At 51.1% G+C, this 27,376-nt stretch overlaps 2 protein-coding genes across 4 annotated transcripts in view; both read right to left on the bottom strand.

The window, feature by feature from the left end:
• The window catches only part of RNF212 (ring finger protein 212), a 37,547-nt gene extending 19,300 nt beyond the window's left edge, over window positions 1-18,247 (bottom strand). For both annotated transcript variants that reach the window (XM_040489862.1, XM_040489871.1), the window contains exons 1-4: window positions 18,057-18,247; window positions 13,364-13,425; window positions 3,969-4,043; window positions 395-451 (exon numbers count right to left, since the gene is read on the bottom strand). In XM_040489862.1, coding sequence (XP_040345796.1) covers window positions 395-451; window positions 3,969-4,043; window positions 13,364-13,425; window positions 18,057-18,165 — 303 coding nt within the window. In that variant the 5' untranslated portion in view covers window positions 18,166-18,247. The remainder of the gene's footprint in view (window positions 1-394; window positions 452-3,968; window positions 4,044-13,363; window positions 13,426-18,056) is intronic.
• A 1,725-nt stretch (window positions 18,248-19,972) lies between these two features.
• LOC121039616 (transmembrane emp24 domain-containing protein 11) overlaps window positions 19,973-27,376 on the bottom strand; it is a 40,276-nt gene continuing 32,872 nt past the window's right edge. For both annotated transcript variants that reach the window (XM_040489840.1, XM_040489833.1), the window contains 3 exons: window positions 21,858-21,983; window positions 20,988-21,134; window positions 19,973-20,195 (listed from right to left, as the gene is read on the bottom strand). In XM_040489840.1, the coding sequence (XP_040345774.1) occupies window positions 20,046-20,195; window positions 20,988-21,134; window positions 21,858-21,983 (423 nt within the window). In that variant the 3' untranslated portion in view covers window positions 19,973-20,045. The remainder of the gene's footprint in view (window positions 20,196-20,987; window positions 21,135-21,857; window positions 21,984-27,376) is intronic.

The raw sequence follows: 27,376 nt of genomic DNA, 5'->3' as shown, positions 1-27,376 counted from the left end.
AGAGGGGAGTGCTCACAGGGCTAGAGGGGAGTGCTCACAGGGCTAGATAGGAGTGCTCACAGGGCTAGACGGGAGTGCTCACAGGGCTAGAGGAGTTGCTTGCAGGGCAAACGAACAGGCCCCTCGAATGTCCTTTACAAGGACTGGCCAGTGCAACTTCACAGTTGCCGTGGACGGAGAGGTGCCTCACGAGTTTGGGGATGTCAGCGGGTCAGTGTTGGCATTCCAAGGTGAAACTGTCCTGGCCACCACAGCTGGGGCCCCCAGGCAGCCACATGCTGTCCACAGGCGGGATCCCCGCACCAGGTTGAGGGTGGGCAGGACAGGCGCCAGCCCAGCGGCCCGCCGCCTTGAGACGCAGCCTCGGAACGAGGTGGCACGTCACCAGACTTACCTTTTCTCTATAGAAGGCCAACAGTCTCCTTCTGTGCTTTTCTTGAAATTCTGAAACCTGAGAAGACAGTACGTGTCAGCTGCTGGCGCCGGCACAGGGCCGCCACCGCGCACGCTATCCCGGCGGCCAGAGGTTGGGAGGAAGCGTCAGTGCGAGCACCGGCGTGCCCGTCTCCCTGCGCCCCGTCCCCCCAACCTGCCCGCTGGCCCAGGCGTGGGCTCCGCTGGCTGCCACCCTGCGCCCGAAGCAGAGCTCAGGACCGCCGCGCAGGACGCGTGAGCAGTGGCGTGTGCCCGGCGCAAACGCGAGCCCAGGCCATGTGCTCCGCGGGAAGCTCGGGCTGCCTCCCTCGCTAGCGGCTTCAGCGGTGTTGAGGGCCTGGCCGCGGGACGGGACACGACCAGCGGGCCAATCACAGTGTTCCGCCCCTTTGGGAGCAGCAGCCGGGTCACAGGATGGCCTCCTGACCCAACAGCACCAACAGGGTTGGGGTGACCCCGGAAGTGCTAGGTGGCCGCGGCCAGCCTGGGAGGGAGAAGCCGACGCAGGCAATGGTGCCCGGCGGAGCGGAGAGAGCGTGAGAGTCCACGGACCCTGTCTGGTCCCCCAGGGCCCACCGCACCTGGTCCGGCACCATCTCTGGTCTTCCATTTGTGGGAGCCCCGACGTCCACATCTGTAGCGGGCTCCCAAAGGCACCAGCGTAAATCAGAAACCGTGACCTGTGATTTACTCAGGGGAGAAAAGAGCCAGCCCAGGAGAGAGGTCTCCAGACGTGATGCCTTCCCTCTTGAAACACTAGGCCGTGACTGCTAAAACCCAATTCTGCTGCCCCGGGGCAAGGCCTCCGCGTGGCTCGTGCAGGGCTGGGCGCAGGGCCAGGTGGGACGCAAGGTCAGCATCCTGTAGGTCCTTCCCCGGGACTCTGCCAAGTGCACGGACAGGAAGGGCCGGCCAGCCCACAGCTGGTCCAAAGACCTCGTCTGCGGGCCAGGCCACCTCCAGAAGACGGGACCGCAGTCAGGAGTGACAGACACCCTCCTATTCTTCTGCCAAGCCCCCGCATCTTCCGAAGGGTTCCGCACCCTCGGGGTCCAGAGAACACACTGCCGGGGCCGTCGCTCCGCAGGACGAGGGCTGGCAGACACGGGCTCTGCCGGAGGCACTAGTCTGCGGTGGGGGCGCCACCAGCGGCCCGTCCCAGAAACCTCCTTGATGACAGCTCTCAGGCCTCGTGGCTCCTCAGGTCTGGCTTCCGGGAGGCGGGCCTCACCTCCGGGCAAGGTAGCATGGGTGGCGAAGCAGGGCCGGCCCGGGTCTAGATGTGAGGTGGGGGCCTGTGCACAGCGGGGAGTGGTTTTGGCGGATCTGAAGCCACCCTCCACAGTCGTCTTCAGCAAGACAAGACTCCCTGTCTGTTTGCTTGGTCTCATTCCTCAACGGGTTCTACGCATGTGGCAGGAAGAGAACGTCACACCCTGACCCCTAGACCTCGTGTCTTGGTGTAGACCCTGAGAAACAGAGAGCAGAAGCGCCTGAGCACGACCACAGGACGGCCACGTGGCGTGTCGGGGGGCAGGACTGCGGGCACGCTGGCACGCGGGGCCTTCACCCCGGAGGTACCGGGCTTGGCAGGGCCTGTGGGCGGGCCCACGCTATCTTCACTCCGGCAGGCTGTTCTCAAACCAGAACGGGGAGGGCACACGCACACAGGCCTCTGTGGCAGCACACGGCAAGGACGGGGCCACAGGCAGGGCTGAGCCTGGGAGACGGGCTTGTGGACAGAACGCCGAGCCCCGAGGGGCCTGGTGCGAGTCCACGGCCACGCAGACCCCCGTCTGTGTGCCGCCCACCTGTGCCAGGCAGGGGGCCAGCCTCCAGGTCCCCAGGGCGTCGGCCCGAGTGACCGCGTGCTGGGCCCCTCAGGCTGAGCTGCTGTGGACTTGATGGGGGTAGGCGACACCAACAAGGCAAGATCTAAAAGGGCCGTGAGCCCTCATCCAGTAGAGAACGCCCTCCTGGACGGAGAGGGCACGGCCTCTTCGGTTTGTGACGCGCCGGGCTGAGGAAGGCCAGGCCGGGAGCTGACCGCGCACGCCTCTCCTTTGCTGTTCCGTGACCGGCAGGAGGTGTGGGATGGCCCGTTTGGGGGGCGGTCCCCTCGGGTAGAGCCCCAGCCTCTGTGCAGGGGGATCAGGTCTGCTGGCTCATTTCTGTCCCCCTCCCGGAGGAGCAGCCGGTGTCCACAGTCCGGCCAGCACGGACCAGCCCTGGCTCAGGGGAGAGGAGGGGAGATGAGAAGGGGTCCCGGGGAGGGGACAGGAAAAGGAAGATTTTTCTATGTCTTCCCAACTGGATCAGGAAGGGTGACCTCCCGATGGCTTCAGTGGAAGGACCTGCCGTGATCCTGACAGTCTCACACGTGCCAGGGCCCGAGGGCTGGCTTTATGTTCTTCAACTTACTGGAGACCCTGAGGGTTCCGTCTACGTGGGTTTTATCTGTCAGTGCTGACCCTACTAGAAACTGATATTGAGAGAAACGGATGACACATAGCAAGTCATTTCAGAACGATAAACCCAGTTTGTTAACATGGGTAACAACGCGACATCCCGTCGTGTGGCCTCTGGAAACTCCACTCTGCGCCATGACAGATGGGCTCGTGACCGTGGGAGAGAAGACCCAGAGGCGAAAAGGATGTCACTTGGCAACTGCCTCCACAGCCTCTGTCCCCACCCCTGTGCGGGCGCACGGTCTGGGACAGCGTAAGTGTCTGCAGAGCTGTCTGGGAACACCACGTCAGGGCACAGGACTGCCAGTGGTTCTGAACGTCATGGGTGGAAGGGTCGCCAAGCTTGAGAACGTGGACAGTTTCCGGGCCTCAGGGGACCTGGCCCACCCATGAAAGCTCCCACTGTGGACGTGGCGATGGAGACATCCGGGCCCCCGCTTGGCCCCCGCCTTGTGCCGCTGTGTTGTCCTGGGGCGCCACCCAGGCCTTCAGCGCTAAATGTAGATGGGACGGCCATGATACCGTGGTGGCTTCAGGCCGTGTCATAGCTAGAAAGGGCCTTGCAGAGAAGAGGAGGTCTTGGTGGGGCTGCTGGACCACAGCCTCCAGATGTGCAACGGGCCCGGAAGGTCAGGGTGGGACCGCTCTCCCTTGGCCCGCTGCCCCACGGGAAAGGTCTTGGCCAGAGGCGGCTCCTGGCTGCTGTCCCACTTGGCCCCTTTCCCCAGAGGGTAGGTGGGAGGTGGCCCCCAGCAGGGGCTACACACTGACAGAAGGGGGAGAAGCAGGATGGCTGGGGGCTGGGGGGCTCCCTTCTCTCAGGCAGCTTCCCAGACAGAACGGTGGCCCGCACATGGTCCAGTGATGTCTGGGAAGTCAGACCTCTGGGGTGGGATGTGGGGCGAGCAGGGGTTCACAACCCTGGAGGGAGATGTGAGGCACACGTGGTGGGGGGGGGGGCGGGAGGAGGACAGCACAGCGTGGCCGAGTGCGCTGTGACCCTCAGAAAGGACAGCAGCCTGACGGGGGTTATGCTGAGCAAGAAGTACCCCGTGCAGGACTCACCCGGAAGGTCTCCTTTGAGTACTTCCTACACAGGTCGTCTATACCCATGAACAGCGCCCGGATATCCGCGTCCGTCTGAAAGAGAAGGAAAGCAGGGTCCCTGTTACGCCTCTAACGCAGGCGTGCGGCACTGGTGAGAAAACCGCACCTCCGGGTCTAAAGTCAGCCACACGTGACACAATCGATGGACACCTCACAAGCCATCTCCAGGGGCCCCGGGAGGGACACCCACGTCCCAGCTGCCGGTGGCTGTGGAGATGAGGGGCAGCGCCACGCCTCCGGCGCTAAGGGGCTCCGGGCACCCACCGGGGGGCAGACTGGCCAGCGGCCGGCTGAGCCCCCGGGCCGCACGTCCACCTCTGTGAGGCGTGAGACACCCCTACTTGGACGGGTTCCCCCAAAGGTTGAAGGAGGCAGGGGTGAAAGCCAAGCAGAGGAAACGCGTGGAGCTCGGAAGAAGGGGAAAGCCGACGATCGCGGCCAAGTCGGCACAAGTACGTGCTGAGTTACCGAGAAAGCGAGCTCGAGAGACTCAGGAGAGCGAGGGCTGAAGAAACCGTCTCTGCCGACTTACGACGCTAGTGCAGACGTGCCCTGTCCCCCACCCCCACCCCCCACGTCAGCAACGGCCGTCCTGTGACAGGAGTCAGAGAGCGGCCGCCGCTAAACGGACAGGACAGCACGAAGCGTGCAGGAGCACCCGGACAAGGACACGCACGCACCAGAGCGAAGAGGCGCAGGAAGGGCCTCGTGCGTCCTCCCCGTCTGGTCTTTGGTCTGGGCTGTGGGCAAGTCACGAGCTTCGGGATGTGCCCCCGAGCCTCAGCGAGACGACAGTGAAGCTGAACTCAGATGAGCAGCAGAAACGGGGAAATGCTCCCCAAAGGGCCAGGGCCTTCTGGGGGAGCCAGCAGCGGGGTGGGAGCAGGTCTGGCTCTGCAGGGTCAGGGGGCCGGTGTGGTGAAGCAGCCCCGGGATCCACTCCTGGGCGTCAGGTCGACAGCGGGGGAGCCCCGCACAGTGCTGCCTGGACGGACCACCGCAAGGCGGGGCAGCACGGCCAACGGGAGGGGCCAGGGCCTTCAGGTATGTGTGAACCCTGCTCTGCACCAGCTGGACCTGCCGCCCTGGCACACGGCCCAACACGTCTGAGCTTCCGTCCCCCGAGCGAGGTAAGCAGAAACGGTGCCCTCCCGAAGGTCACGTGGAACGCGGGCCAACGTGGGAGCGGCGCCCCCAACAGAGCGTGGCCGGGCCTGGTGCTCGGCAAGTGGGGGCCACGCCTGTTATGTAAAGACACATACAGAGACGGCCCGGAACAAGATGAACAGCTCCGTGGGCCAGAAGTGAAAGCACCTGGAAAGGCTGTCTGTCACTCATCTGTCAGGGTCTACTACCTTCTGTGACGGGAGTCAATCATTCTACACGTGACAGAGGCCCCGAGGGGCAGGGGAGGGTGTGGAGACAGAGCAGCCAAGGGCTCTCCAGGCTAAGGAACGACCTCACTGCACGGGCTGTGGAAACTCTGCGAAGACAGGCAGGACAACTACGCAGACAACCGCATCACACACAGGAGAGCCGGGTGCAGAAAAAGACAAAAATGGAGGAGTATGGTCAAAGCGCCAAAAAACATGAATTTCCATTAAAGAATTCTAAGCCCAGTGAAAATATGCTTCCAAATGGAGACAAAAACAGAGGTCCTTTTCAGACAAACAAAAAACAGAGAATTTGTCACCAACAGAAGCCACGGCCTTCAGGTAGGAAAGGGTTCCTCAGTGGGAACAAGTGGGTTCAGGAACAAGCGAGGAGCACGAGGGAAGGGGACTGTGGGGTGACCCAAGATCAGAACGGTGACCGCACACTCGTCATCCCATGGGGCTCTGTGCAGACAGAACTGAACCACACACCGACAGCATGAGGGGAAGGTGGGACAAAGGTGACAGAAGTGTCTGAGACCCTTGCATTGGCAGGAAGACTACTTCACGTTAGACTGCAGAAGGTCAAGGGCATACCGCAGTCTCTGGGGTCATGGAAACAAATGCTGTCTTGGTCTGACGCTCAGGTCACAAACAATTCCCATAGCCATGTACCCATACTTGTGCATTCTTCTGTATTAAACTTGAATAAAAGTAAAAATAACAACTAAAAATCCCCAAATATTTCTAAATTAATCAATACAGTTTCAGAAAACACACAGGTCACATGAGTAATCAGAAAAAATTTCAAAGTATTCTGAAGTGAAAGATAACAAAAATGTAACACAGCCAATTGCAGAAACGCAGGCAAGGATGAACAGAAGGGTGCCACAACCCTGCAATGTAGATATCAGAAGGGAGAGGCTAGAGGTTCCTGTAAGCAATTATCTTAAAGAACAAATTTAATCCAAAGAGAAAAGAAAAAGGAAACGATAAAGAAAACAAAAGTTGAGAAATGCAAAGTGACGACAAACAGAGCCAAAACACCTGAGGACACTAACTTACTAACAATAAAACCAGGTAGGACTGTTGAAGAAAAAAAAGAGACAAGGCGACAAAAAAAGGACATCACTACAGATCTCACAGACACTGAAAATACAGATGGCTACAGACATGCGGATGATGAGAAATTTCAAAATTCAGAGGAAGTGCACAAATTCCTAGAAAAAGACTTACTTAAGCTGACCCAAGAATTAGGAACTCTGAAAAGTTCCATGTCTAATTGAAAAATTAAACCCTAGTGGGGCACCTGGGTAGCTCAGTTAGCTGAGTGTCCAACTTTGGCTCAGGTCATGATCTCATGGTTCGTGAGTTTGAGCCCCACGTAGGGCTTACTGCTGTCAGCGAGAAGCCTGCTTTGGATTCTCTGTCTCCCTCTGTCTCTCTCTACCCCTTCCCCGCACGTGCTCTGTCCCTAAAAAATAAACAAGCATTTAAAAAAAAAAAAAAAAACCCTAGTTAAAAACCTCCTCAGCCTTCTAGGATCAGAGAGTGTCACACATGAATTTTACCATTCTCTGACTAACCCCAATCTTAAAAAAAAAAAAATCTTCCAGAAAAGAGGAAATGAAAGAATATCCAACTCCTTTTATGATGCCAGCAAAACCCTGATTCACCAAAACTTGAAAAGGGCATGTAAGAAAGGAAAATCACAGGTCGGTTCTCACATGAATGCAGGTGCACAAAACCCAAGTTCATCTACACATACAAGCTATACTGCATCACAACCAAGTTGCAGTATTTGAAATTCTACTGTGAGTTTAAAATTCTAAAAATAAATGCGATTCACCACATCACCAAAATAAAGAAGAAAAGTAAAATGATAACCCCTTAGTAAGAAACCCAGAGCTCACATGAACACTCCATGGTGACCCACTGGAAGCTTGACCCTGAAATCAGAAAGAGACAAAGGACTCCTGCCATCACCACTGTGTCCCCTTGTTGCTTACACAGTGAGAAGAAGGTACAAGGAAAGAAAGGGGGGAATGACACAGAAATTAAACATTTGGAGACGACACGACTGTGCACAGAGACAGTCTAGACGGATCTTCACATCGGCCAACAGCATTATCAAATGAATTTAGCGCGGTCACCAGATAAAGGTTAATAAACAAAACCAACCCATTTTTACACACCAACGAGAAGCACTTAGGAGATGAAATTATCCCAAATCATCAATACGCGAGGGTGACGCTAACGGCGGCACCAGCCTCTGTACAGAAAACCGCCACTGAAGCCGGAGCGCATCTAAACAAATGGAGGCGTGCCACACTTGTGGCCTAGAGGCCCCACTGTAGGGATGTCAGTTTACCTGTGTCATCAGTGAAGTGCAAACCCAACAGGGCTTTGTGTGGAAATTAACAAGCTGGGTCCAAAATTACATGAAGGCACTAACTTAAGAGGGACACCTATTTCTTGCCTGCGCATTAGTGGAGGCCTGTGCTCAGTGGATGGCCTTCCGCTCGGACACCAGCAGCCCTCCTCTGCTGGGTCACCAGCATCCACTTAGCAGAGTGTGTGTGTGGGGGGCGGGGGGGGGTTGCTGTCCAAGAGACTGCTTTGGGGGCCAGGCCTGGGGAGGCATTGTTCACGAGAGGCAGGCGGGGAGACTGAGTCTAGCTGGGAGAGCAGGGCCAGAGACAGCCCCCAGCCAGGCCAGCGTGCTGCTCCAGTGGCTGCTGACCACTTCTCTCTTCCGCCATACAGGAAGGTCATCCCCCGAAACCCTGTGGGACACCCCCCAAATGTCCTAAACCCAGGTCCTTGCCGGCACGTGGTCATGTCCTCCGAGTCCCGATTTGGGCTGCGGCCCAGGAACCAGGCTCATCCTCACCACGAGCAGCCTCCGACCTGGGGCCTGGGGCAGGACGGCTGAATCCACCCCTCAGAGGTCAGGGGAAGGCAAGAGGGCACAGCCATCACGGAGACCCTGTGGGTGGGTGTCCTGGGGTTCCTGCCCTGGGGCCACACATGCATCTTCCTTAGCCAGGCCTATGCTGTCTAGGGGAGCCTCTGGTCTAGCTACCTCCAGCCCCTGACTCTGCCCGCTTCTCCCCAGGGCCTTAAGTGGGCATGTGGAAGAGTGCCCTGCACACTCATGGCCCCAGGTCCCACGTCCTCACACTTGGAGTCCAGACTCTGTTGGCTTCTCCAGGGCTCGGGGCCTCCCCACTGCAGGGGCTCCTTTCCATCTCCACTGGAGAACCAGCCAATTCCAGCCCAAGTGCAACCCCTTCCGGCCCATATATCCTTCTGCTGTGCGTTCATCACAGGCTCTGTCCTGTGGGCCCGGCTGCCTCTCCCAGGTCCCCGCGGGCTCCCCAGCTTCAGTCTCCCCGCCACCTGACAGATGAGGCCCTTTCCGGTGACAAACAAGTCAACAAATACAAAGTAGGTGGTGTCCTGCGTGTGAAGCCAAAGGAGCAGGTGCGGGCAGAGTAAGAGGCGTGGGCAGCTTTCACACAGCAGGTCGCAGAAGATCAGCTTGGCCTGGTCCATGCACTGTGTCTGGCTCTGACAAAAGAAAGCCAGTCAGAGCAGAAACCACCAGGGGCACTGCGTTTACAAGGGTTCGTGTTGTCCCGTGAAACGTCGTCCACGGACGTGCACACGCATGGATTCATGCGCACCCAAATGCAGACACACCGTGCCATGATTATAAGTGTCCTTCCTGCCACAGGTCAAAGAAACCACAGTCACACAGAACCATAGGCAGAGACCTAAAGGCAGTGGGGGAAGGAGGAGGTGGAAGCAGCCTGGCCCCAGGAGCAGTGGCAGGTTGGAGTCACCGGCCAGGGGACCAGGTGTCCACCAGAGGTCAGGTCCCAGAGCCACGGGCATGAGGGGACTTGGGTTTCACCCCGAGAAGGCCGGGACACATGACCCATGTGCGCAGACCCCTCTGGCTGTGGGGGGAGAAAAGATGCCAGGAAGCAGGAGGGAGGGCAGGAAGAATGGCTCTTAGGCGTCATGGTGGCAGAGGAGAAAGGAGGGCCCCTGAGAGGCTGCTGGAGGCGGCCCCAGAATGCAACGCGGGCGTGCGGGAGAGAGCGGCCAGGAGCATCACGGGTGCCGCGAACAACTTCACTCACGCGTGTGCACAGAGAATAAACAAATACGTACATCTTCAAGCATCTGTAGAACGTTAACAACTGCCACGTACGAAGACACAGTGAAAATCTTGACAATTAAAAAAAGAAAACACATGGCCATATTCTCTGATCACACAGGCATAAAATTAAAAGTTTTCTACAAAAACGGTGGAGGAAAGAAGATCTAATCTCTCAGAAATTAAGGAATATTCTCCCAAGTAATTCCTGAGTTGAAAAAGAACTTAAGAGAAATAAGACGATTTAGAAATGATAAAACCAATGCTCAAAGTGATGCAGAACAGCAGTCAACAGAAGGAAATGGACAGTCTGAAATACATTTATTAGAAAACAAGACAGAGCACACATAAACTGAGCGTGCAAACCAAGAAGGCAGAGAAAGGCGGGGGCGCCCCTCCCTCGGCCGCAGGCCCGACCAGCTGCACCAGTCAGCAGAGCCTGGAAGCACAGCTGAGGGCCTAAAGCCGTACATTTCTTTCCCCCTCCCCCCATGTTCTTACTTTAAAAACATTTTTTTTTAATGTTTGTTTATTTTTGAGAGAGAGAGAGAGAGAGAGAGAATGAGCGGAGGAGGGGCAGAGAGAGGGAGACACAAAATCTGAAGCAGGCTCCAGGCGTCGAGCTGTCGGCACAGAACCCGACGCGGGGCTCGAACTGAAGGACCGCCAGATGGTGACCCAAGCTGAAGTCGGACATTTAACTGACTGAGCCACCAGGCGCCCCTTCGTGTTCTTACTTTTAATTGTTCATTTTAATAATCATTTGTTTATATGCTTATCTCCTTTTCAAAGTTCCTTGAAAGCCTCTTTTGTCTCTTTTTTTCCTTTTTTTAAAAGCTATAACTTATTGTCACGTTGGCTAACATACAGCGTATACAGTGTGCTCTTGGCTTCCGGAGCGGATTCCTGTGATTCATCGCTTCCATACAACACATAGTGCTCAACCCAACAGATGCCCTCCTCAATGCCCATCATCATTTCCCCCTCTCCTCCGCCCCTCATCAACCCTCAGTTTGCTCTCTGTATTTAAGAGTCTGTTAGGGGCGCCTGGGTGGCGCCGTCGGTTAAGCGTCCGACTTCAGCCAGGTCACGATCTCGCGGTCCGGGAGTTCGAGCCCCGCGTCAGGCTTTGGGCTGATGGCTCGGAGCCTGGAGCCTGCTTCCGATTCTGTGTCTCCCTCTCTCTCTGCCCCTCCCCCGTTCATGCTCTGTCTCTCTCTGTCCCAAAAATAAAAATAAAAACGTTGAAAAAAAAAAAAAAAGAGTCTGTTACAGTTTGCTTCCCTCTCTGTCTGTAGCTACTTTTTTCCCTTCCCTTCCCCCATGGTCCCCTGTTAAGTTACTCAAATTCCACATATGAATGAAAACGTATGATGTGTCTTTCTCTGACTTACTCCACTTAGCACAATACTCTCTAGTTCCATCCACGTTGTTGCAAATGGCAAGAGTTCATTTCATTCTTTCTCATTGCCAGGTAGTATTCTGTTTTATATATATATATACACACATATATACATATGTATATATGTATATATATGTATATGTATATGTGTATATACACATATACAATATATGTAATATATTTTTTCTTTTTTACTTATTTTTTTTATTTTACATCCAAGTTAGTTAGCATATGGTGCAACAAAGATTTCAGGCACATCTTCTTTATCTATTCATCCGTCGAGGGACATTTGGGCTCTTTCTAAAATTTGGCTATTGTTGAAAGGGTTGCTATAAACATTGGGGTACATGTGCCCCTATGAACCAGCACTCCTGCATCCTCTGGATAAATTCCTAGTAGTGCAAGTGCTGGGTCGTAGGGTAGTTCTATTTTTAAATTTTTGAGGAACCTCCATACTGTTTTCCAGAGCGGCTGCACCGGTTTGCATTCCCACCGGCAGCGCAAAAGAGATCCTCTCTCTCCACATCTTCACCAACATCTGTTGTTGCCTGAGTTGTTAGTTTTAGCCACTCTGACCGATGTTAAAAAAACCCAGAACTGGACCCACAAATGTGTGGCCAACTTATCTTTGACAGAGCAGAAAAAATTATCCAATGGAAAAAAAGACAGTGTCTTTGGCAAATGGTGCCGGTAGAACTGGACCGCGACATGCAGAGCAATGAACCTGGACCACTTTCTTACACCAGACAGAAAAATAAACTCAAAATGGATGAGAGACCTAAATGTAAGACAGGAGGCCATCAAAATCCTCGAGGAGAAAGCAGGCAACAACCTCTTTGACCTCGGCTGCAGCAACTTCTCACTCAACACATCTCCGGAGGCAAGGGAAACAGAAGCAAAAATGAACTACTGGGACCTCATCAAGGTAAAAAGCTTCTGCACAGCGAAGGAAACAATCAGCAAAACTAAAAGGCAACCGACAGAATGGGAGAAGATATTTGCAAACAACATATCAGATAAAGGGTTAGGATCCAAAATCTATAAAGAACTTATCAAGCTCAACACCCGAGAAACAAATAATCCACTGAAGAAATGGGCCAAAGACACGAACAGACACTTCTCCAAAGAAGACATCCAGATGGCCAACAGACGCATGAAAAGATGTTCAACATCACTTGGCATCAGGGAAACACATATCAAAACCACGTTGAGGCAACATTTCTTAAAGGAAATAAGGCACTTTCTACCAAACACTTAAATCTTTGACCTTATTTTTCCACTTCTAGGAATTTATGCTATAGAACTATTCCTACAGATATGCAGAGACATGGTAAAAAAATGTTGGCTGTAAGACTGCAACAGTGAAAAACTAAAACCCCCCACTAGGAAACTGCTGAAATAGTTTTGCCAATAGGAAAATACTGAAACAGTATGCAGTGTTTTTGGAGAGGGTGGGCGTGCCAGAAGTGTAAAGTCAACTGAGCAGACACCATTATGTAAGAAGATAAATCCCAGTAACACACAGCAGGAACTATGTTCCCACTTGTTGACATCTGTGGGAAACGGGATTTGGGGGACTTGTACTTCTCCATTATGATTTACTGTATCATTTCAGTTTTTTGTGACATCGTATTATATTTATAATCAGAAAAAAACCCAACTTTGTTATAGATTAAAACATCCGATCACACACATCTCTTAGAACCTAAGTATAAAGACAATAATTATTTACAACTAAGTTTAAACCAAACAAGTTAAACTGATGTATTTTCAAGAGAAAACAAAAGTCATTGTTTCAAGCCTACGGTGACAGTCATCAACTCTGAACTGACGTTCCTCCAACCCTCTTCATTACGTATGAGCCCCAGGGAAAGCCAGACTCTGTCGCCTTCTTCAGGGGTCTGTACTGTACCGGAGACCCTATTCACCTCATCTTCTCCTCCCGGAACACAGCACGGCAAACTACAAACAGGGCCAGTCTACAAAAGAAGGTTATCCGAGGCATTCAAAACCAAACCCTGATTGTACTTTACTCAGAAATCCTGGAAGATCTTCTAATTAACCTAGCAAAACGAAAAAATTTTTCAGACACTCCAAATGACTAAATGTTGAATCTCAATATTAAAAAAAAAAAATACTGATCGGGGCGCCTGGGTGGCTTAGTCGGTTAAGCGGTCGACTTCGGCTCAGGTCATGATCTCGCGGTCCGTGAGTTCGAGCCCCGCATCGGGCTCTGTGCTGACAGCTCAGAGCCTGGAGCCTGTTTCAGATTCTGTGTCTCCCTCTCTCTGACCCTCCCCCGTTCATGCTCTGTCTCTGTCTCAAAAGTAAATAAACGTTAAAAAAAATAATAACATAATACTCTAAAAAAATACCGATCAACATTCAGATAATACATATTTGAACTTACGTGTTCTGAAAGTAAAAGTGTGCGACAAGGCACTTTACAAATCAAGCACTCGCCCTTTCTACCTGTAAAAGAAAAGCAAACTTTACTATATCACAGTGAGTATTGCTTCTGAACGCGTGGAGATGCAGATTCAAATTACAGTTTTCTTCACAACGTAGCATCCACACTTCCACACTCCATCATGACACTGCACGTGGCCAGAGTTGGGACACCGTTTATGCAGCGAACGAGCCACCTCTTCCTGCCTTGTAGAACTGCCCCAAATTGGTGACTGTGAAGATCAACAATACTGAAGCTAAATGTGTCTCAGAACTCTCTCACAGTTCGGTTTTGCAGCGATATCTTAATTAACAATGGTCAGTACTCAAAATGAAAGTAGCTCCTTGCACCCCACCCAACACATGAAGTCCGAGTTTTGCTCTGCTCCCGCAGCCTCACCTCTGCGACACCAGGGACCGCTCACCGGGAAAGGACTCTGCGTTTGCCGAGCTCCTGCCACCTGCACGGCGGCGCCTGGACGCAGGCCTCGTACCTCCCACCTGCTGGCGTCGGCTGACTCACCTGCTCCTGTCCGGGGGCCCCCAGTGCCCCGCACCTGCCGCAGCATGCTGGTTTCCGCCACGCTCGTCCTCACTGGGAAGCCCGCGCTAAGTCCAGCACTTCCTGGCCTGCCCCCACAGGGGCCCCTTCTCCCGTGACTACGCCCTGGGCCCCCGGAGCGGCCGCTGTCGTGGGCAAACTCAGACTCCTTCCTACGCCTGTACCCACGTCACTGGCGGCAGCAGGGCCCCTCGTCCCGGGCTCGGCCCCGACCCCACATGTCAGAGTCTCACTTTCCCACAGAGCGGCCCGGAGCCCGGAGCCGGCCAGTCAGCACCGCGCTCCTCACCCTTGCAAGCAGCACACCCAGCCCAAACCCGGGTTCTCTTTCTCCCCCGCTTCTCGTCCAGTGTAGCTAAGAACCGGGCAAAAAAATCACTTAACTGGGCAGTGGATTCAGAGACGTGGGTTCCAACCTGGATGAACCTGCAACACTGCCGGCGCCCATCCATTTTTCTTGAGTGTCCCCCCAACTCCCTGTGGGGGGGGGGTGTTCGGGCCAGCCCCAGACCGCGTGCTGACCTCCCTCAATCCCCTGCCTCCCCTCCAGTAACCCACCACAGAACAACCCAGCTCACTCTGCCTTCTGCCTCTGTCCCGTCCCACCCCCAGCACGTGGGTCGACGGTCCTGGTACAGAAAGAGCGGGCTCCCTTCCAGTGGCCTCCAGAGCTACCCCCTTCCTCTCTCCCTACAAACACGTTCAAGTCGCCCTCTCCTGAAAACATCCACGCCTGGCGGTACGTTCCCGCCCCTCGTCGCTACTGCGGATTCTGGAGCACCGAACTTCCCCTTGAGCATCGCTGCAGCCTGAAGCCGTGGAGTCAAAGATTAACAGAGCTGACTCCGAAAGCTCTGCGAGTTGTGTTGAGGGCGGGGGCAGCAACAGACCGGACACAGAGAGGAACTTGTCTGCAGCTAATGGACAGGAAAAGTGACATTCATACTTAATGTGCAAACAGAGCTCACTAACCCATTAAGCACTCCAGTAAAAGGTATGAGGGCCGCTGGCCAAAGCACAGACCACCAGTAATGTATGAAAAGAAAATCCAGGCCATCGGTGCTGGGGACGTGGCGCAGCCACGCCTTCTGGGCGGGTTGGTCCTAGGTGTCGGCTGTGACGGGCACGGCCCAGTGAGGCACTTCCACGCTTACACACACGCAAAGGAGAAAACCACACAAGTGAACAAGTGCTGTTTACCAGCAAAACATTAGAAAAAACACACGGCTTTTACCAGGGAATCAGTTAAATAGGTCTTGGTATGGCAACTAAAAGATATACTGTGCAACCTTAAAAAGGATGATACAGACCTAGTTGAACATGAAAAAATATCCATGTCCTGTTCATAAATGCAGGTAACTAAACGGTATACACGCAATACCATTAAAAATTTTTTTAATGTTTATTTTTGAGAGGTGGGGGGACAGAGAAGAGAATCTGCAGCGGGCTCCAGGATGACAGCAGAGAGCCCGATGTGGGGCTCAAATTCGCAAGCCTCGAGATCATGACCTAAGCCGAAGTCTGACGCATAACCCACTGAACCACTCAGGCACCTCCCATTTTTGTGTTAAAAACCTGTATCCATAGGAAAGAGTCTGGGAGGATATGCACCAAAGCTTAAGGAGGGCTTATCTCCGAGTAACGGTCACCAAACAGCTGGGAAGTTATGGTCAGTGCTCCACCCAGAGCCCTCAAGCCTTTCTGCTGTCTTTTTTGTTTTGTTCTATGTCCCAGCACCTGTGGCTTTTTGGAGGCATGACCTAGGGCTACTGGAATGTGCTTTGGCCTTAGGCTTCAAGAGCTAGAGGTCCGCTGGGAATCGCCCTGCCTGAACCAGTCCCCCAAGGCTGAGAGCATGCACTGGTCTCCGCTGTTTTCACCCAAGTTCACCCACGCCACTAAATCCAGGGGGAGGTTCCACTCTGCCCTGGGACGCCAGGTCCCAAATACTCTGCTTTCTTTTCTTCCACAGCCTCCTCCTACCTCCACCCATCGTCTTCAAGAAACGCTCCTCCCAGGTGATACCATGCCCTGGTTCCCTCTGCCCTCCACACTCTCCTCACTCCAGTATCTTCGATGACTACATACATGCTAATTCCCCGACGTGTTCCTGGCTGCCCTGACCCCGAGCCCCAAATACTCAATCCCTCCCAGTCTCCCCGCCTCGGATGGCTCTCACCGGAATCTCAGCGTCCAACGGGGGCCCCTGAACCTCACCCTGGGAGGTGCTGTTTTCTCTCTGTGCTCGGTGCTGCTAACCCAACCCCCAATCCTCCAGTCAGAGGCCAGGCCGCTCCCCAGACTCCACTGTGCTGCATCTCTCTAGGCCCACGGCCCCATCATCGCTCAACCGCACAGCCTCTTGCCCAGTTCCTGTCTCCCACCAAACTACCTTTTCACCCAGCTGCCGGAGACTTTTCAAACACACGCGTGAGACTCAGCAACCCCACTGCAGATATACACCCAAGGCGGTCCACAAGATAGACATCGGGTTAGTGGTTCTCTCTGATGTGGCTTCTGAGAGGGTGGTGATGTTCTCTCAATCTGGGAGCTGGTTTCACAGGTAAATTCACCCTGTAAAAAGTCTTGTGCTTTGCATTCGTGACTTTTTCTTTGTACTTCAATTTAAATATTTTTAATGTTTATTTATTTTTGAGAGACAGAGAGAAAACACGCGAGTGGAGGAGAAACAGAGAGCGAGGGAGACACAGAATCGGAAGCGGGCTCCAGGCTCTGAGCTGTCAGCACAGAGCCTGACGCGGGGCTTGAACCCACAAACCACGAGATCATGACCTGAGCCGAAGTCGGACGGTCAACCGACTGAGCCACCCAGGCACCCCTATTTGTCTTTCTCTCTTGTGAATTATCAGTTTATATTCCTGGCTAACTTTTTTACTGGGACGATATTTTTCTTAATCATTTATATTGAGCTCTTTACATAGGGAGACAATTAACTTGGTCATTAATAAGATAGTTATTTTCATGAGTGTGCAATTTGCCCTTTAACTTTGTGTAGTTTTTGGCATGTAGGGCATACAGAGGTTTCACATTTTTTTTTTCTTTTAGGTCAAATCTATCTTTTTCTTTGTGATTTCTTCTCTCTTTTTTTAATGTTTATTTATTTTTTAATTTTTAAAATTTTTAAATTTATTTTTGAGAGAGAGACAGAGCGAGTGGGGGAGGGGCAGAGAACGAGGGAGACACTGAATCCGAAGCGGGCTCCAGGCTCCGAGCTGTCAGCACAGAGCCCGATGCGGGGCTTGAACCCACAGACTGCGAGATCATGACCTGAGCCAAAGTCGGACGCTCAACCGACTGAACCACCCAGGCGCCACTCTTTGTCTTCAACTTAAAATTTTCATAGAAAGAGACACCTGGGTAGTTCAGTTGGTTGAGTGTCGGACCCTTGAAGTCGGCTCAGGTCACGATCAATTGGCTCTGTGCAGACAGCACGGAGCCTGCTTGGGATTCTCTCTCTCCCTCTCTCCCTGTCCCCTCTGCCCCTGCCCCGCTTGCTTTCCATCTCAAAATAGATAAACTTAAAAAAATCTCATAAAAAGAAAGATACCTCTGATCACATCACCACCCTGCTTAAAACCAGTGGTTTCCTACTGCCCGGAGAACAGGGGGGATCCCCTGCAGCATGCTTCAGCCGACTTCACCAGCACCCTCGGCTCCTCCAGCCCGTCCACACTTCCTTCTACCCTAGGATCTCTGCACTCGGCGTCACCTCCGCCTGGGAGCTCCCAAGCGTCCGGGCTGTCTCTCACCTTCCCGCCCCCTGCCCCGCAGGCTCTGGCTCCACCCTCGCTTGATGCCAGGTGAGGACGCGCCTTCTGGGGCCCTGCGCTGGTGTTTAAAGGCATCCTGGACACAGGGCCTAGTTTAACCCGCCTTCCGAAAGGGCAGGGAGAACCATACTCCTGGGGCTGACACTTGCGATCTCGGCCAGCACGTTTTCCACCATCCCTCCGGCCGCCCACCCAGCAGGACGTCCTGCTGACTCTGCACCCGAGGTTCGGGAAGGAACCCGGCGCCCTCGGCCCCGCCCCGCCGCCCGGTACTGCCCGACCCCAGGGCCCGCCCGCCTCACCTTTGTCCAGGCAGACGTCGCAGTACACGTGGCCGCAGTTGGTCAGGCTGAAGCACGACGTCCGGTGCGGCGGCTGGAAGCAGCGATTACAGAACACCCAGCTGGCCATGTCGGACACGGCGTCCGCGCCGCCGCCGCGCAGAAGCCCAGGCCCGCAAAAGGCCCACACGCCGCCTCCCGCCGCGGGCAGAGGGTGGCGACTCTGCACCTGCGCAAACGCGAACTTGTAACCCGGCGCCTGCGCACCAGAGAGCGGTGTCGCTCCCGCCAAAACCCGTGCTGGAACATACCAACCCGGGGAAGGGAGGGAGGTGGGGTTAGATAGATTCTTCTCCTCGCAGGCTGTCTTGGCTGGACGTGGAGAGGAGGAACGTGCACACCGGGGCCTGGCCTCCCTCATTCCATCACTACACTCCTTGCCAAGTCTTCTGTGGAGCCGTGTGTCCTAGTCCAGGCCCGGAGACGGTGCTGGTGTCCCCGGTTGGCGCCCACATGGGCGTGCCGGGAAGGCGCAGGCGCAGAGCGCGGGCAGGGGAGGCCAAGGCGGGGAGGGGAGGGGAGCGGGACCGGCGGGAACGGCAGTGATGGCTGGGAGACCGTGTGCGCACGCGGCACCCTGCCTGGTGCGGGAAGGGGGCCGGGGGCGGAGGGTGGGCGGGTTAGGGCCACCGGGCTGACCAGAGGGACCAGGGGTCCTGGGCAGACGGAGGTGCGGGGCCACAGGCGGACCGAGTAAACCAGGACGGGATGTGACTGCGGCCGGGGCCCAGGGTGGGACCATTTGGTGGGGTTGGCGTCGCGGCCGCTGCTGCCCTCCTGGGGCAGGTTATTCCTTTTGAAAGAGCATAGCTGGTGCAGCTGGGGGAAGGGGCTCCTTGTGCTATTTTTGCAGCTTCCGGTGAGCTTATGATTATTTCAGAGTTAAAAGCTAAAGAAAATAGTTCTGTATCACGGTTGAACTCCCCGGATGATGCCGCATCTCCTCCACGGCTCGGAAGAGCAGAGCTTCCTTCCACGTGTGGAGGTGGGCCGACTGGAGACCAGGGACGAGAACTCGGTTCAGAGAACTCTGGGCCATTTGCTTGTGTGGAGGGAAGTTGCCATCTTTCAGGGAACTAGAAAAAAGCAGAGGCTCAGGGTGGCTTTCGGAGTGGAATGCAGTAATCGGGGAAGGATGGACTCCCTTGTCCAGCACTGTAGCTATGAATGTCATGTGACCATTGAGCCCCTGAAAGTGAGTGGTCCAGATTGGGACGTGCTTTGAGTGTAAAATACACTTGGGTCGCCAAGAGTTCATTTCAAAAAAGGAACATGGGGTGCCGGTGGCTGAGCGTCCAGCTTCAGTTCAGGTGGCGATCTCGTGGTCGGTGAGTTCAAGCCCCCCATCGGGTTCTGTGCTGACAGCTCAGAGCCTGGAACCTGCTTCAGATTCTGTGTCTCCTCTCTCTGTCCCTCCCCTGCTCACACTCTGTCTCTGCCTCCCTTAAAAGAAATAAATGTTTAAAAAATTAAAATAAATTAAAAAAAAAGAAACGTGAACTACCTCAATAATTTTGTACTGTTTACATATTAAAATGGTAATATTTTTGATGTTTTGGGTTAAATATATGTCATGGGTTAATTTTACCTTTCAAAAAAACCCCATTTTTTTTTTTCAACGTTTACTGATTTTTGGGACAGAGAGAGACAGAGCATGAACGGGGGAGGGGCAGAGAGAGAGGGAGACACAGAATCGAAAACAGGCTCCAGGCTCTGAGCCATCAGCCCAGAGCCCGACGCGGGGCTCGAACCCACAGACCGCGAGATCGTGACCTGGCTGAAGTCGGACGCTTAACCGACTGCGCCACCCAGGCGCCCCATACAATGCTGTAACATGAATTTCAATCTGATAATCTTTGAAATCATAAAGGCAATACTCGGTTATGAATACATATTGATTTATTAACCAAACATTATGCAAGTTAGCAAGTAGTTTTCTTTGTTAACATCTTAAACAAGTTTCTTAGCTATAAAGAAGTCTTTAAGGTGTTTCATTTGGAAAATTCCAATTGCGATGAAGATTAATGTTTGTGCAAAAGCCCACCATAACACATTGCTATTTGTATCTTCGCTGGTCATTCGAAAATTTTCTTCACGGTCCTATGTAGAAGAGAAATAGGCAGGTTTAGTTTCTTAAAGCATTTAATGTATGAATTTGAGGGGAAGGTGCTATATGTTTTGAAGATGTTTAATATTTCCCAGTTAGTATCTCATACCAGAGTGCAGTATCTGATTAAGCTGGGGCATGTTGTTGGCTTAACACAAGGACTAAGAATCAACCTTATAAAGCATGTTTTTGTATTTTGATGTAGAGTGTCTGCTATTTGATCCATTATCTTTTACATTTATTTCCCAGCATTGAGCAAAGTGACAGGTTTTCATCATCCGCGTCCTTGCTTCACGTTAAGCTGGGCACTCTGTCAAGCACGCCTGTCCTCCTCTTATTTTCCAGGCAAGGAAACTGGTGTCTGGAGACGACACAAGGTGAGCAGGGGGCAGATCTGGCCCCACGTGTGAGCAGAGTCCACTGAGCACAGGGACCCGGAAACACACAGCGTCACAAGAACAGAACTGTCATTTGCAGAGCAGGCACACCACGCCTCTCCATGTACGTGGGGGGTGTTGGGGAGCATTTATTTATTCGCTCTGTCGGCTCCCACCCCAAGAGCGGATGGGCCGCAGTCCCCCTTCCTAGAGGAGCTCACCGTCCAGCAGACAGTGAAAAGGTAGTGACAGCTCACTCTTGCCCTTCACCCTGAGTGTCCCCACCGTGCTAGCTCGGAGAGAGAGACGGGGAGCAGGCAGTCTGTTCTCCCTGCAGTTTGGGGGCTTTGTCTCCAGAGCTGCATTCCTGGCAGGAAGAGAGAGAGTAAGTCGAATGGGCAGACTGACCCTTTGATAGTTTTGTTCTTTGACTATTTGCTCAATTTGCTCAATTAGACGTTCCAGCTTGAAGCTAACTTCATTAACTTTGTCCTTCGCTTGAGCAGCGGCTGCCTCAAGGTCGTGTTGTCCAACTCGGATCTCTAAGTGAATCCGCTGTACAAACAGTGACAAGGAAGAAACATGCTTAAAACAGCTCCCCTCCACGTCTGCCTTCTGTCTCCCCGACTCCTCTCCTAGCTCTCTCCACCCCCCCCCCCCCTGCCCCTTCTAGAGCAGGCCCCGCTTCTTTCTAGTCTCTCGCTGGCTCTCAATCCCCTGCCGTACTCAGTAGTCTTTCTTGGTGATATTAACGCATTAGATGGTGACCCACGACCCAGAGAGAGTACTCACACCCTCCTGAACGTCAGATTTACCATTAGGCAAACGCCTTTGGTGCCGAGGGAATTTGATGACTTTCAGGAAATTTTTCTTTACGTGAAGCTTAATTTCTGATGCTAACCTACAGATTCTCTTCATCTGCACTCAGCACCTTTAGAAAATAACCAGTCACCATCTGCCATGTAAGAGTTGTGTTTATTGCAATTGCGTTGTTAATTTACCGTCCAGGCTTCGCTTGTTTTCAGGCCTGAATGATCACAGTTCTTTTAACCGTCCCTCACAGTTCTTGTTTTTCAAGCCCTTTAATCAACACCGTGGCTCTCCTTTGAACCCCTTCCAAGCGGTGCAGCCCCTTCTGTGGTTGCTGCACTGAGATGTGGTCCCAGGACTTTCATAAGGCTCTAGCCAGTCGGGAGTGATGGTTCTGCATACCAGCGTCACGCCCGAGTAGCACTGACGCCCTATTCATCAGCACGGACACGGGAGGCATGTACTCACCAGCTTACTCCCTCCAAATGACACAAGCCTTGTAGAGTTAGATTCCAAGCAAATGATGTGTTCGCCAGGTGAATGTGAAGTAAAATAGAATGTTCCTTGTGGGCCATATAACTTGGACAATAACACCTAGGATTGAGGATATCCATAGTTTAAGTTTATTATTCTCTACTTTCCCTTCTTAAAAATAAATCTCCCCTCTATCATGTAAAAATTGTGCTATTCCTAAAGAAGAAATGAAGTGGCTGATGAATGTGAAAATTATTTAGCCTTGTTGGGAAAAACAACACACACAAACACACAGTAAGATATCCCTTATTCGCTATCCGATTGTCAAAGATTTAAATAAAAGTATCCGGGGATAGTATTGAGAAATAGTGTCTCTAAACACTGATTTGGGAATGTAAGTTGAACAGCCATTTTGTAGAGCAGGTCAGCAATATGTATTAAAACTTAAAATGTATATAACCATCAACTCAGTGGTTTTACCTATGGAAACTTATTCTATGGAAATGAACAAGTGGAAAAAATTATATGTAAAAGGATATTCAGTGTGGTGTTATTTGCAATGGTAACCTTGCTTTCTTAAAATTACTTTAATACTTTTTAGTAGGGGATTGATTAAATTCAGACAAAGCCAAATAAAGGCATATTACATGGCCAAAAAAGAGAGTACTATACCCATACCTGTACTAAAGGTGTCCATGATATCCTGTGGTGGAGCAGTCTGTATAGGATCGTATTTTTTATTTAAAAAATCATTTGTAGGGGCCCCTGGGTGGCTCAGTCAGTTAAGTGTCCAACTCTTGATTTTGGCTCAGGTTATGATCTCACGGTTCGTTGGTTAAAGCCCCGCATCAGGCTCTGTGCTGACAGCACGGAGCCTGCCTGAGATTCCCTGTCTCCCTCTCTCTCTGCCCCTCCCCGACTCGCACTCTATCTCACTCTTTCTCTGTCAAAATCAGTAAATTAATTAAAAAAGCATTTGTAAGCTGTAATCATCAAGACAGTATGGTATTGGCACAAAGACACATAGACCAACGGAATAGAATATGAGAACCCAGCAATGGACCCACAAATGTATGGCCAACTAATCTTTGACAAAACAGGCAAGAGTATCCAATGGAGAAAAGGCTCTTTAGCAAATGGTACTGGGAGAACAGGACAGCAACATGTAGGAGAATGAAACTTGACCACTTTCTTACAACGTACACAGAAATAAACTCAAAATGGATGAAAGACCTGAATGTGAGACAGGAAACCATCAAAACCCCAGAGAAGAAAATAGGCAACAACCTCTCTGACCTCAGCCACAGCAATTTCTTATTCGACACATCTCCAAAGGCAAGGAAATTAAAAGCAAAAGTGAACTATTGGGACCTCATGAAGATAAAAAGCTGCACTGCAAAGGAAACAATCAACAAAACTAAAAGGCAGCCGATGGAATGGGAAAAGATATTTGCAAATGACATATCGGACTAGTATCCAAAATCCATAAAGAACTCACCAAACTCCACACCCGAAAAACAAATAATCCAGTGAAGAAATGGGCAGAAGACATGAATAGACACCTTTCCAGAGAAGACATCCAGATGGCCAACAGACACATGAAACAATGCTCAACGTCACTCATCATCAGGGAAATACAAGTCAAAGCCACACTGAGATACCACCTCACACTGGTCAGAGTGACTAAAATGAACGAATCAGGAGACTATAGATGCGGGCGAGGACATGGAGAAATGGGAACCTTCTTGTACTGTTGGTAGGAATGCAAACTGGTGCAGCCACTCTGGAAAACAGTGTGGAGGTTCCTCAAAAAATTAAAAATAGAACTACCCTATGACCCAGCAATAGTACTGCTAGGAATTTACCCAAGGATATAGGAGTGCTGATGCAGAGGGGCACTTGTACCCCAATGTTTATAGCAGCACTTTCAACAATAGCCAAATTATGGAAGGAGCATAAATGTACATAAACTGACAAATGGATAAAGAAGATGTGGTTTGGGGCGCCTGGGTGGCGCAGTCGGTTAGGCGTCCGACTTCAGCCAGGTCACAATCTCGCGGTCCGTGAGTTCGAGCCCCGCGTCAGGCTCTGGGCTGATGGCTCAGAGCCTGGAGCCTGTTTCCAATTCTGTGTCTCCCTCTCTCTCTGCCCCTCCCCCGTTCATGCTCTGTCTCTCTCTGTCCCAAAAATAAATAAACGTTGAAAAAAAAATTTAAAAAAAAAGAAGATGTGGTTTATATATACAATGGAATACTACTTGGCAATGAGAAAGAATGGAATCCTGCCATTTGCGGCAACGTGGATGGAACTGGAGGATATTATGCTCAGTGAAATAAGTCAGAGAAAGACAGATACCATATGTTTTCACTCATATGTGGATCCTGAGAAACTTAACAGAAGACCATGGGGGAAGGGAAGGGGAAAACATAGTTACAAACAGAGAGGGTGGGAAGCAAACCATAAGAGACTCTTAACTACAGAGAACAAACTGAGGGTCGATGGTGGGTGAGGGAAGGGGAAGGGGGAAAGTGGGTGATGGGCACGGAGGAGGGCACTTGTTGGGATGAGCACTGGGTGTTGTATGTAAGCCAATTTGACAATATATTTTTTAAAAAGAGCATTTGCAAAACGCATGTATGTATGTTTCCAGAAGCTTAGAAGAAGACTGTATTCTTAGAAGAATACACACCGACCTGTTAGTTGGTTATTTTTGTTGGGCAAATTTGATTTACTGTTTAGCTAATTTCTACATTGTTTGCCATTTTATAAGAACAGGTATAGGACTTCTAGTCTGTCATCAAGGAGCTTGGAAGTTGCCACTCTGTCCTATTAAGTAAAAAGATGAACAAAAAGGAAAGCAGTTCTTTTTAGATCTGTCAGAGAATTGAGGTCACAGGGTAAACCACTGCCCCCAACACTAGAGAGACCAGTAAATACAAAGAATCACAACTTACCAGAGCAGAAACCGTGGGCACCAGTACTGGGTTCCTTTTACCTGGTACATGATGTCCAGTTTTCATCAACCACAAATTTCAAGGACTACTACTAGATGGCAAAAAACATAGTTTGAAGAGACAGAGCAGGCATCTGAACCAGACTCAGACATTTCAGGGATACTGGAATGAGTAGACACCAGGCATTTGGAAAAACTGTGGTTAATATGCAAAGGGCTCTCACGGAGGGAGCAGGCAGTATGCCAAGAACAAAAGGGTAATGTAAGCAGAGAGGTGGAAGTTCTAAGAAACTTTTTAGATGCTGTAACAGAAAGTAAGGATGCTTTTGATGGCCTTATTAGACTGGACACGGCTGAGGAAAGAATCTCCCAGCATAAGGATATGTCCATGGGAATTTCTAAAACTGAAAAAGCAAAGAGAAAAAAAGACTGAAAAAAAAAATGGAACATAATATCCCAGCACTGTGGGACGATTGTTAAAGGTGTAACATTCACGTAATGGCCATACTGGAAGGAGAAGAAAGAGGAGGAAATGGAAGAAATCCCTGAAACAATAATGACAGAATTTCCCCCTGGTGAGTGTCGGACACCAAGCCCCAGAGCCAGAAAACTCGGAGAATACCAAACAGGATCAATGCCAAACAAACCAAACCAGAGAAAGACCCTACACCCAGGCATATCATAAAACTGCCGATATCAGTGATAAAAACATCTTGAAGCCAGAGGAGAAAAACACCTTCACTGTAAAGGAGCAAAGGTAAGAGTTACATCCGCCGTCTCCAGAAACCACACAAGCAAGAAAAGCATGGAATGAAATATTTAACGCATTGAGCGAAGAAACCCACCAGCCTAGAATTCTGTATCCTGCACAATTCCCTTTCAACAGTGAAGTAGAAATAAAGATTTCCTCAAAGAAAATCTGAGGGAGTTTGTCATTGCTAGACCTACCTTGCAAGAACTGGTAAGTTCTCAAAGAAGAAGGAAAATGATACGGTTCAGAAACTCAGATCTCCATAAAGGAAGAGATCAGAGAAGGGCTGAGTTAAGGTAAAGTAAAAACTTATTTTCCTTAACTGATCTAATAGATACTAGTTTGTTCAAATAATGACAACAATGCATTTGGTTATAGTTCACGTGTAAGTGAAATGGAGGACGGCATGACGGAAAGGGACAGGAGGGAGGAATCCGGAATGCTTGATTACTCTAAGGCATGTGCACCCCCCATGAAGAGGTGTGGTGGTACTTGAAAGTGGACTTGTGTTGGTTGCAAATATATATTGCAAATTCTAGGGCAGCCATTAAAAAAAAAAAAGCTCAAAAAGTATAATTGATATGCTAAGAAAAGAGACAAAATGAAATCACATAAAATACTCAAAGTCATGAAAGATTGGAGCTCCTGGGTAGTTCAGTCACTTGAGCATCTGACTCTTGATTTCAGCTCAGGTCATGATCCCAGGGTCCTGGGATTGAGCCCCATGGAGGTCTCTATGCTGAGCGAGGAGCCTGCTTGAGATTCTCTCTCTCCCCCTCTGTCCTTCTGCCCTGTGTTTTCTCTCTCTTTCTCTCAAATAAAACCCACAAAAGATAGAAAAAGTGGGAGACAAAAATAGGAACAAAGAACAGGGCAGTGAATAGGAAATGGGAACAAACACGGTGGACGTTCATCCAGTGATACCAGTAATCACTTTGAATGTCAGTGGTCTACATGTACTAATTCAAAGACAGGGATTGTCAGAGTGGATCAAAACCAAAGCTGTATGTTGTGTATAAGAAACCTGCTTTAAATATAAAGACACATGTAGATTAAAAGTTACAGGATGGAGGGGGCACCTGGGTGGCTCAGTCAGTTAAGTGTCCGACTCTTGGTTTCAGCTCAGGTCTTGATCTCATGGTTTGTGAGTTTGAGTCCCATATCCGGCTGTGTGGCGATGGTGTGGAGCCTGCTTGGGATTCTCTCTCCATCTCTCTCCGCCCCTTCCCCACTTGTTCTCTCTGTCTCTCTGTCTCTCTCTCTCAAAATAAATAACGTTTTAAAAAAGTTAAGGGATGGAGAAAGATGTATATGCTAACTTTAAGCTAACCTTACAAAAAAGCTGGAGTACTCCTATTTGGATACAGCAGACTTCAGATCAAGGAAGGCTATCGGGGATAATTACATAACAGAGCTTTACATAATGACAAAGAGGTCAATTATCCAAGAAGACAAAACAATCCTTAAAGGGTGAGCACCTAACAACACAGCGCCCAGCTACGCAAGACAAAAACCGACAGGACTGCAGGAGGAAGAGGAGAACCCGCCCGTAGTCGGGAGGCTCTGACACCCACCCCTCTGTCAGGAGCAGGCAGATCCAGCAGCAGGTCAGGAAGGACATCGCTGAACTCAACAGCACCATCAGTCAACGGCACCTAGCGGATGTCTGTAGCCGACTTCATCCACCAACTGCAGAATATGCAAATTCTCAAGGCCACACTCACCAAGACAGCCCACATTCTGGGCCACAAAACACACCTGAATCCATTTAAAATAGTAGAGATCATCAACTACATTTCAATAAATAAT

The sequence above is a fragment of the Herpailurus yagouaroundi genome, unplaced genomic scaffold, assembly GCF_014898765.1.
Source record: "Herpailurus yagouaroundi ecotype Mexico unplaced genomic scaffold, PumYag 28, whole genome shotgun sequence".
NCBI classification, from domain to species: Eukaryota; Metazoa; Chordata; class Mammalia; order Carnivora; family Felidae; genus Herpailurus; species Herpailurus yagouaroundi.
This window is presented reverse-complemented; position numbering and strand designations above follow the sequence as displayed.